Source organism: Lagenorhynchus albirostris, chromosome 6, assembly GCF_949774975.1.
Source record: "Lagenorhynchus albirostris chromosome 6, mLagAlb1.1, whole genome shotgun sequence".
In the NCBI taxonomy this organism is placed as follows: Eukaryota; Metazoa; Chordata; class Mammalia; order Artiodactyla; family Delphinidae; genus Lagenorhynchus; species Lagenorhynchus albirostris.
This window is the reverse complement of record NC_083100.1, coordinates 50,568,634-50,579,003: the sequence shown is the minus strand read 5'-3', so window position 1 is coordinate 50,579,003 and position 10,370 is coordinate 50,568,634. Positions and strand designations below refer to the sequence as shown.

Below are 10,370 nucleotides of genomic sequence, written 5' to 3'. Positions count from 1 at the left end.
AAACAAAGACCCAACACAGCCATAAATAAATAAATAAATAAATAAATAAAATGAAACAAAACAGTCCCCTCGTTATAACATATCTCATGCATATATGATGGAGCTATTTTATCAAGTTTTGATTTATTGTACTGAAGCTGGCAAGGCTTCGGTTTCTCTGAAGCAAGTGGACATTAATTATCTGAAGTAGAGCTCTGTCTTCAGATATCTTTCTCTTCCCCGCCATGACCAATTCATCACCAAATCCCATGTATATTACCTCCCACTTTTTTCTTGAATCTGTTCATTTTTCTACATCTGAACTAACTGCACCCTAGTTCAAGACATTATCCCTTAACACCTAGGCCATAGTCTCCTAGCCAGTTTTCCTATATTTACTATTGCCCTCTTACTATAAATTCTTCAAACTATAGCTAAAATGATTATTAAAAAAGAATCCTGGCCCTTCCCCATCCTGAATAGTTCAGACCAAGAGCCATTAGGTGGGTTTGGCACGAGTTAGAGCCCAACCAAGGTGAGGAGAGTGTCCATACTGGGTGAAGGAAAAGAGATGAGGGAGCAAGTGAGTGCATATTGCAACCATTTCTAGGTGTCCCTGTGGGAGTGCAGCCTGGCATAGGTTGGAACCTGCATGAAGTGGGTGGAGCATCTGCTCAGGAGAGTGACCCAATATAAAATGTGAGACACCAAGTGGGATGAAGAGGGCAACTGCACAGGGGAGGGGCTAGCATCAGCAATGGGAGATTGGTTACATAGGGGGAATTGAACATTAAGTACATATGTATCAAGGATAATGGGAATCCGGTTTCTCATTTTCAGGGAAAGGAGGAAAATTGAATGAATGAAATGAAATGGCATCATATTGGAATTGGAGGTACTGGTGGGACCTCATAGTTTTATATATATGTAAATGTGAACATGTGTATGTGTGTAAGTGTGTGTATGTGTGTGTGTGCGTGTGTGTGTATCTATACATATATGTATTCCCAACCTCTGTCCACTGGTAAGAATTGGGAGTAACAGCATCCCAAAAGCATGGAGCATGGTTAGCACCAAGATCTTGCTATCTAAATACCATTCTCTGAAAGAATCAGGACTTCTTGTAGAAATGGCTGGTATCAGGGCTGAGGCAGGAAAAGTGCTGGATGAGTGTAGAATGTCTTACTGTGCTCTAAAAGAAACATATTCAAAAAAATGATGGGGATTGTCAAAGAAACATGAAAGTCAGCTTGAAAGAATTCCAAATAGTCAAATCTAGAACAACTTGGGCATCTAAATAAATGATAATAATGGATTTTAACCCTTTAAACAAAATAGGGATCCATGAATCCATAATAACATAAATTAACGAATAAATTGAAAGTTTGAGGAGCGACAGGATATTCATAGGGTTTTGAAGTATCTCCCCACAAAGCACTTCTTAATTACAAAGAGAAAAAATGTAACTTTACAGTGGAAAGGCCTCACAGAAACCTCTTTAATCAAACGATCCAATTTAACACTACCAATAATGGGACAAATCAAGATTTGGGACCACATCATAATATGCAATGAAAACAACATAATGTCACTTCTACTAGATTCCCGACAAAGATGCATAACCTAAATCTGATCATGAGGAAACATCAGACAAACCAAAAAAGGGAGACATCTATACAATAACTGGCCTGTACTCTTTACAAGTATCAAGGTATTGAAAGTCAAGGAAAAACTGAAGAACTGTTTCTAACAGAAGGAGCTAAGGAGTTATGACAACTAAATGAAACACGTCGTTCTGCGCTGGATCCTACAAGGACATAATTGGGACGAATTGCAAAGCCTACAAGGGATATGAGGATTAGATAGTAGATTAGATGGTAATAATGTATCAGTGTTAATTCTCTGATGATTGTGTTGTGGGTATATAGGGGAATGTCTTTGTCTGTAAAAAATACACACCATAGTTTTGGGAAACAATGGGAATACATGTCAGCAACTTACTCTCAAATGGTTGAGGAAAACAAAGAAACTTTGAAATTTTTTGTAACATTGAGATTGTTCCCAAATTTTTTAAAGTAAAATCATAACAATAACAATGATGATGATGATATTCCACTGTCTAAAACTGGCTGTGACTTTTTATTGCTCTTAGGAAAAGAGACAAGAATCCCTAAAATGAACTATTAAGACTTTGCATGATCTTGTCCCTGTGTACTTTACCAGGGTCATCCTGCTGACTCTCTCTCTCCTTTAGGCTCACTGCATTCTGTTCTTTTTGATCCTCAATCAACCCATGGACTATTCAAGTACAAAGCCCATGCACTTGCTCTTCTCTTTGCCTAAAACATTCTCTAATTCCTTGCCCATATACATTAAATTTCTTTTTTATTTTATTTCATTTATTTTGGTAATACCTTTTCAAACACATTGCTCCCCAAAGGTCAGTTCTCCGTTATTTACCCTCACAGCATTATATATTTTCCCTTCATAATTATAGACTTGCTTGAATAAAAGATTAATGTGTCCTCCATTATCCTACTTCTTTGGGGCAGAGTTATAACTTTGCTCACCACTTTACCCCAAGGACCTAGCCCAGAGGACAATAAACAATGTTAATGAATAAATGAACTGTTTATAATCAATCCATTCACTTGGGCCCTTGACTCTCTCCTATATCTGCAGCCTCCCTCTCTTTTTTGGCTCGTAACCAGCTTTTAAACTTGTTTAAGTCTTTTCAAGCCTAAAGCATTTCCTCTCTTGAATCCATATCCTCCTTGAATTGCAATAAGTTTACCTGCCTCTCTCTTCATCCAAACTTTCAGTAGATTCCTATTGACTTACAATTTCCATTTCCTCAGCTCCCATCCAATCTCCAGTCCACTGCAATCTGGCTTCCACCCTTACCACCCACTAAAATTGTGCTTTCTGTGATGGCTATAACCTAACTGCCAGACCCAATTAACAAGTTTTAGTCAGTATCTTACCTGAATCATTCTCATTAACTTCCTTCATGTTCAGTTGTTTTTGAATATATCTAATCATCTCATTTTTGACTCCTTGATGAGCTCTTCTTTTTCAGATCACTTCTCAAATTAACTTGTTTTATTCCAAAAAAATGTATTTAGTACCTACCATATGCCAGGAAGAACTGGCATAACTGACAGTAACTAAAGCAAACAAAAATTCCTGTCTTCGTGGAGCTTACATTCTTTTTATTAAAATTAAGGTAGAATTCACTGGCAGCATTATATTAGTTTCAGGTGTACAACATAATGATTTGATATTTCTATATATTGTGAAATGATTGCCACAATAAGAATTTTAAAGAAGTTTATTCTTGTGATAAGAACTTTTAAGATCTACTCGTCTAGCAATCAAATACCCAATACAGTATTATTCACTATAGTCACCCTGCTGTACATTACATCTTCAGGATTTATTTATTTTATAACTGGAGGTTTGCACCTTTTGACTCCTTCCCGCATTTCACCAACCCTCCTACCCCCAGCCTCAGGCAACCACCAATCTGTACTCTGTATCTATGCAGAGCTTGGTTTTTTGTTTTGGGGTTTTTTTTAGAATGCACATATAAGTGAGATCATACAGTATTTGTCTTTCTCTGCCAACTTATTACTCTTAGCATAATGCGCTCAAAGACCGTTCATGTTGTCTCAAATGGCAATATTTCATTCTTTTTTATGGCTGAATAATATTCCACTATATATACATATTTTTCTTATCTATTCATCCTTCAGTGGACATTTAGGCTCTTTCCATATCTTAGCTATTGTAAATAATGTTGCAGTGAACATATTGATGCATATGTCATTTCTAATTAGTGTTTTCATCTTATTCTGATAAATACCCAGAAGCAGAATTGCTGGATCGGATGGTAGTTCTATTTTTAGCTTTTTGAGGAACCTCGGTACTGGTTTCCATAGTGGCTATACCAATCTAGATTCCCACGAACAGTGCACAAGGGTTCCTTTTTCTCCATGTCCACTCCAGCGTTTGTTATCTCTTATCTTTATAACAATAGTCATTCTAACAGGTGTGAAGTGTTGTCTCATTGTGGCTTTGATTTGCATTTCCCTGATGGTTATGTAATAGGGAAGAACCGTTGTATTCTATTACAAGTTAATCACTAAAGGGATGTTGCCTATAAGCTTAAATTACACATAATGCCCATCTCTGGGAACCCTGCCTCCCAGGTAACAAGCATTAAGGTAAAATACTTTTGTAGAGCTCACAGGAAACATCCTGACCAGGCCCACCTGTGAATGACTGCAAGGAAGAAATTAACACATCCCCTCTGGAGGTTGACCAGAACCAGGAAATGTTTGACTTTACTCCCTCCCCTTTTAGTATAAAAGAAGGCTGAATTCTAACTCAGGCAAGATGGTTTTTTGGGACACAAGTCTGCCATGTTCTTGGTCTGCTGCCTTTCTGAATAAAGTTGCTCTTCCTTGCCCCCAAAACTGGTCTCTTGATTTATTGGCCTGTCATGCAGCGAGCAGTATGACCCTGCTGTGTATCTTTATTTGGACATAATCTAGGGAACTTGAAATAGATATATCCAAATCAGAATCCTTTATCTTCTCCCTAAACAGATCTTCATTCCGTGAGTGGTACTCAGCCACCTAAACCAGAAGTTAACCCTAGATCCTTTCTCTCTTTTATCTCCCACAACAAACTAATCACCTTTTCTTGCCAAATTTACTCTTTCTGTAACATTCTCCTAACTGCTCTCCCTTTCTCCAGTCATGGTCCCTTTGTATTCACTCTCCAATAGCTACCAGAATGATCTAAAATACAATCTCAGTCCCTTACTTAAAAGCCTTAAGCTTTGATTACCTAAAAGGTAGTCTATGTCTTCATCATGGCATAAAACCCACTGTAATCTTGGCCCCTGCTTGATTCTCCAGTTTTCTTTTTTGCTCTTTAATTTACTCTAAAGATTTTCGTGGCTCACAGGGTGACATAATGATTAACATTACAGTCTCTGGAGCCAGGCTGCTCAGGTGTGAATCTCAGCTCTATCGTATATTTACCTTGGTTTCCTCAACTGTGAAATGGATATATTAATAGTCCCTGTCATATGATTACTTGGAGGACTGAATTACATGTGTGCTTAGACCAGTTCCTGGCACTTATTAGCTACTATTACATTAGGCTTCTTCTAATATTTCTGCCTTTGCTCTGACTACTTTCTCTTCTTTCGGGCAATATATTAGTTTAGCTATGGATCCTACGTGGTCATCATTTTTTAACAAGCTGACATTTGATTTACTACACATGAAATTGTTACCAATTACAACTTATATTAGGGTTGATGTCATAAGCCAGCATCCTCTTCATCAGGATGTTTTCTCTTTTGATGGTTGCAAATGCAGCTACTTCCATTGTTCTAGTTACATTTCTGCAGATCTAAAATGCAGTTTCTATACCACATCATTTAGATGTAAATGTGGGAGAGAGGAGTATGGATAACTCCCCAGTTTCCAGCTTGGATGACTAGGAAGTCAGGCAATACTGTAGAATGCTCAAAGGTTTGTCACCCACACACTCATAAATATTTTTATTTCTTCCAAATTTCCTACTGCCTCTTCAGCCCTCTAGACCGACACTGCTATCAATGTCACTTAAGTTAAATTCCCCTTTCTGCCCCACCCACCCAACGACCGGAAAAATCCTCTACAGCTGTGCCTTTCCCTTTAAGAAGAACAGGGTCACAGGGAAATTGCACGCCTAAACCCGCCCTCCGGGGGAGGGGGGGAAATTGGTCCCGTCACCACAGCAACGGGAGCAGAAGGGGGCGAACTTTGTCGTCCGGCTTCCTGTCCGCGGCGTGAGCCAGCCGCGATGGAACGGCGGCGCGGGCTTTGTGGGTATTGCGTGTTCTTCGGCTCCGGATTGAAGCCGGAGCCGGAGCCGGAGCCGGATTCCGCGCAAACGGCCACGTCAACCTAAACCTACACCGCCCTCCCCATCCCACTGCGCCCGCAGATCCTGAGACGAGTCCTCCCAAGCAGCGTCCTCCACGCCTTTCCCACAATGCCCCGCGCCAGGCCCCGCCCCGCCTCGCCTAGGAGACGGCCGCGCGAGGAGCCGAGCCGAACCGGCCGCTCGTCGCTGCCGGTGCGGCTGGCTGCTCCTACCACATCTCGGGCTCTGCGGGCTAGCGGCCAGAAGTGCGTGCTTCCTTACCGCACGCACAGCTTGTGTTTGGCCTAGTGGGGTCCGCCGCCAGGGATTGAGGATGGGGAAGTAGCTGCAGGAGACGACCTCGCAGCACCGAGGTGGGCATGGGCGGGCGAACGGGGCTCTGCTGGAGCTGGCGGCGGCCTGGGCCCTCCGGGGAGGGAGGGGCTAAATGCCTGTGCACCGGAATCTCCCCTCCTTTTCGCTCTTGAGGCTGGTTTATTGTGTTTTCGCTTCCAGTCTTCTTCCTTTCTACCTACACCGCCATTCCTCCACCCAGCAATTCCCCACTTTTTGCTCCAATTTCTCACTTTGCCCTCAGTTATCCAGGTTCCTTTCTCCCTAATCCAACCTGAGATTTCACACACCAGCAACACTTGACAGTCTCTTTCACCCAGTGTCTCCATCTTTCCCCTCTCCCCGCAACCCATCCTGGAGTGGTGGCAGCGAGGAGTTAGTGTTGCATTTACCTGCAGCTTCCACCTGTCCCCGCAGCTCGGCGCACAGCCTCAGGCACGCCCACGCTGTCTGAGAACCACCGCTAGGCAGGGAACAAACATCGCTTGTCTAAAAGTGGTGTTTGAGAATATATTCTCTATTCTAAACGTTTTTTTTAGTCTGGATGTTTATTAATCTCCATCACTCTGTTTTACAAAGGGTTTTCTGGTGGCGTGAAAAGGATTAGAAATGAACCAAAACCATTCACAGGTAAGGAAAAAAAATTTTTTTTAAATTTTTAAATAGGCATTTAAGATTAAATGAAGAAAGGAGGAACTGAGGATGCTAGGAAGGTTAGATTTTTCGAAGCATTATGACATGTTTGGAACTATTGATAAAGTATACAAGTTTACATGTGATCTGATTTTATTTTTACCCTACACAGGTGAGCATGTCTAAATGATTCCTTTTCTCCTTTTGTTTCTTTTTCTATTTTTATTAATGCCAAATGTAAACTTTGCAGTAAAATCACTGTTAACTTGCAGTTATTAGTCTTCTAGTTTATAAAATAGTAACTACTTAGGTATAACGTAAGCACCTTCTGAGAAAATTCAGGGGAAAACACGTCCGACTATGTAAGTTGTTACAGCAATATAAATTCACTGCTATTCTTGGACGGTTTATATGAAAAATACAGACCCTTTAGAAGGATCTGTTGCTTCTTTCTAGTACCCCCAAAGGGTATTTCCTACAAGTGAAATTTGATTGAAATGAAAGCCGAATAGCCTTAAAGGGGTGAAGAAATAACCAAAAAGGAAGCACATCAAAAGAGGCAAGCTTAAGCTGGGTAGAAGATGGAAGGAAATGGCTTTCCCCCCATTCTCCCCCCTTGTGGTCTGGTGCTGATAGAGCAAGTTGCTGCACTTGTTTGTAAAGAGTTCTAGGTAGCTGCCACCTCACTAGCTGCCTTTTACCTTTATCTGCTACCTTGAGTGATCTCACGAATCTGGCTACCTGGATAACGGAAGCAGTGAAGGGGGCCCCCAAAGAACAGAGCCTGATTTGTCATTGACTGGAGATTTTATTGCAGGCCATGTTATTTAGTAAATAGCGTTAATGATGTGTTTGGTTTTTTATTAATGTATTTCAACTACCTGATTTTCTCTCTTAGATTAACATTTTGGGAAAAAATTCATGATACCTGTTTCACCTTTGGAGTAATGTGGACAGAAGTTCTCAGATTTGCATATTACATCAACCGGAACCAGTGGCATTATCTTAATGTTCACTTGAGTCAGAACTTGGACAAGAAAAACAATGGGAGTCTGGTTAAATAAAGATGACTATCTCAGAGACTTGAAAAGGGTCATGCTCTGTTTTCTAATAGTGTATATGGCCATTTTAGTGGGTACAGATCAGGATTTTTACAGTTTACTTGGTGTATCGAAAACTGCAAGCAGTAGGGAAATAAGACAGGCTTTCAAGAAATTGGCATTGAAGCTACATCCTGATAAAAACCCGGTAGGTAAAAATTTCTTTTTAAACATATCTAATTAATGTGTTTTAGTAAGTTTTGGTATGTATTTAAATTATTTTAAAAATTATTTTAAATAAGTGCTCAAAATGCTTAAGAACAATCACGTCAAAAATCATAATTCAACTTCTGTACTAAAAACAGAAGAAGCAAAATGTTCTCAGTTCAGAATAGTGTAAAGGAATGTCAGTACCAAAAATACAGTTCTCTCTTAATTTGAAAACTAATTTCCAACAGTTATATTACAGATGTTAATCACAAAGCAGTAGATTTCCTAGTAAAGTAGTTTAAAATCAAGTATTTTAGAACAGTAACAAAAATTATTTCCTTAGAACTTACAGGGTATGTCTTGCTAAAAATGGCAGTAATAGCTAATAATAGTATGCTTCAACTTTAACTATTTTCTCCCATGTGCAAGTCTAAGAACAGAGTCAGAAAGTATTATAAATTAAAACTTGGGAGCAGCCAAATCCAGTTAATTCCAATCATAAATATTTGATTATGTATCCTATGATGTAATCCTTCAAAACTGTATTAGTTTTCATTCTTAAGGTATTTTTATAATTTATCTCATTCATTTTTTTCTTAATGAGATTTGATATTCATCAAGGAGAAAGATTTAATTATATCTAGATAGAATTTTTTTTTACTGTTAATTTCAGTAACTGCAGTTTTTTTTCTTTTTTTTTTTTACTATTTTTATTTATTTTTTATGTTTTATTTTTGGCCTCACCACGGATTCAGTCCCTGACCAGGGATTGAACCCCGGCCACTGCAGTGAAAGCCTAGAATCCTAACCACTAGGCCACCAGGGAAGTCCCTAGATAGAATTTTAAATAGGATTATTTTATTTTGATTACATAAAGCTGAGCAATAGAATCAGTATTTCTCTAAAACTCTTGTTAATTGGTAATCTTTTCTTGAGATCTACATTGTATTGTGTTTAGGGTTTTCATTTTTTCAGATTTTTCTTTAAAATTTCAGAATGTTATTTCTTTTAAGTTTCTACATGAAAGATGGTAGACCACTTACAATGCAGTATTATTTAGATGAAAACATTCTTCAAAAAACAATTCTATGAAACAGTAACAAATGAAACATATTAATCCACTTTTGAGTTGTTACTCTGATATTAGTCCTTATGTCATTATCTGATAGATTGGAGTACATAACTTTTTTTTACTTAAAAGTACTGAGTTTTGCCTCAAATAGAAAAATAACCTACAAATTTCTTTGTGGTTGTTTTAAGGGTAACACATAATATTTACAATATTAAGTGTTTCCAAGGGTTCATTAGTCAGTTTTTTCTGTTGCATCTCTTAGAAGTAGTGACTTATATTTGATGACCACCTCTATCAACCTTTTGAAGCATCAATTCTCATTTCTATTACTTTTGTTTTTTTTTTTTTTTTTTACGAGGGCCTCTCACTGTTGTGGCCTCTCCTGCTGCGGAGCGCAGGCTCAGCGGCCATGGCTCACGGGCCCAGCCGCTCCGCGGCATGTGGGATCTTCCCAGACCAGGGCACGAACCCGTGTCCCCTGCATCGGCAAGCGGACTCGCAACAGCTGCGCCACCAGGGAAGCCCCTACTTTCGTATTTTTTAATATTGGAGTTCTTTAGAAATACTTTTTGACTTTTTTATTTCAAAGCATGAGCACCCATTTCATATTGTACTACTCCTCCTTATCTTGGTATCTGTTCACACAGAAATCTCAGGATTAAGTTAAATCGATTGTGTATCTGAAACAAATATTATATCTAATATTTTTTAATAGAATAATCCAGACGCACATAGTGATTTTTTGAAAATAAACAGAGCATATGAAGTACTCAAAGATGAAGATCTGCGGAAAAAGTATGACAAATATGGAGAAAAGGGACTTGCAGATAATCAAGGAGGCCAGTATGAAAGCTGGAATTATTATCGTTATGATTTTGGTAAGATGATATGATATTCCTTATGAAATCATTGTTTATTCGAGTAAATTTAGAAAATTTTGTTTCACCACTTAGCTAATGTATAAACTATTACATAGTTAACATGTGTCCCCTTGACCTTTTTTTTAATTTATTTTAATTTATTTTTGGCTGCGTTGGGTCTTTGTTGCTGCACGTGGGCTTTTCTCTGGTTGCGGCGAGTGGGGGCTACTCTTCGTTGTGGTGTGCAAACTTCTCATTGTGGTGGCTTCTCTTGTTGGGAGCACGGGCTCTAGGCGC

The 10,370-nt window shown here is 39.0% G+C and overlaps 1 protein-coding gene across 2 annotated transcripts in view; it reads left to right on the top strand.

Moving 5' to 3' along the window:
* The first annotated feature begins 6,053 nt into the window (after window positions 1-6,053).
* The window catches only part of DNAJC10 (DnaJ heat shock protein family (Hsp40) member C10), a 62,248-nt gene continuing 57,931 nt past the window's right edge, over window positions 6,054-10,370 (top strand). The window contains exons 1-4 of one of the 2 annotated variants that reach the window (XM_060152503.1): window positions 6,054-6,278; window positions 6,838-6,888; window positions 7,790-8,139; window positions 9,929-10,091. In XM_060152503.1, coding sequence (XP_060008486.1) covers window positions 7,936-8,139; window positions 9,929-10,091 — 367 coding nt within the window. In that variant the 5' untranslated portion in view covers window positions 6,054-6,278; window positions 6,838-6,888; window positions 7,790-7,935. The remainder of the gene's footprint in view (window positions 6,279-6,837; window positions 6,889-7,789; window positions 8,140-9,928; window positions 10,092-10,370) is intronic. The other variant, XM_060152502.1, reaches the window with a different exon arrangement.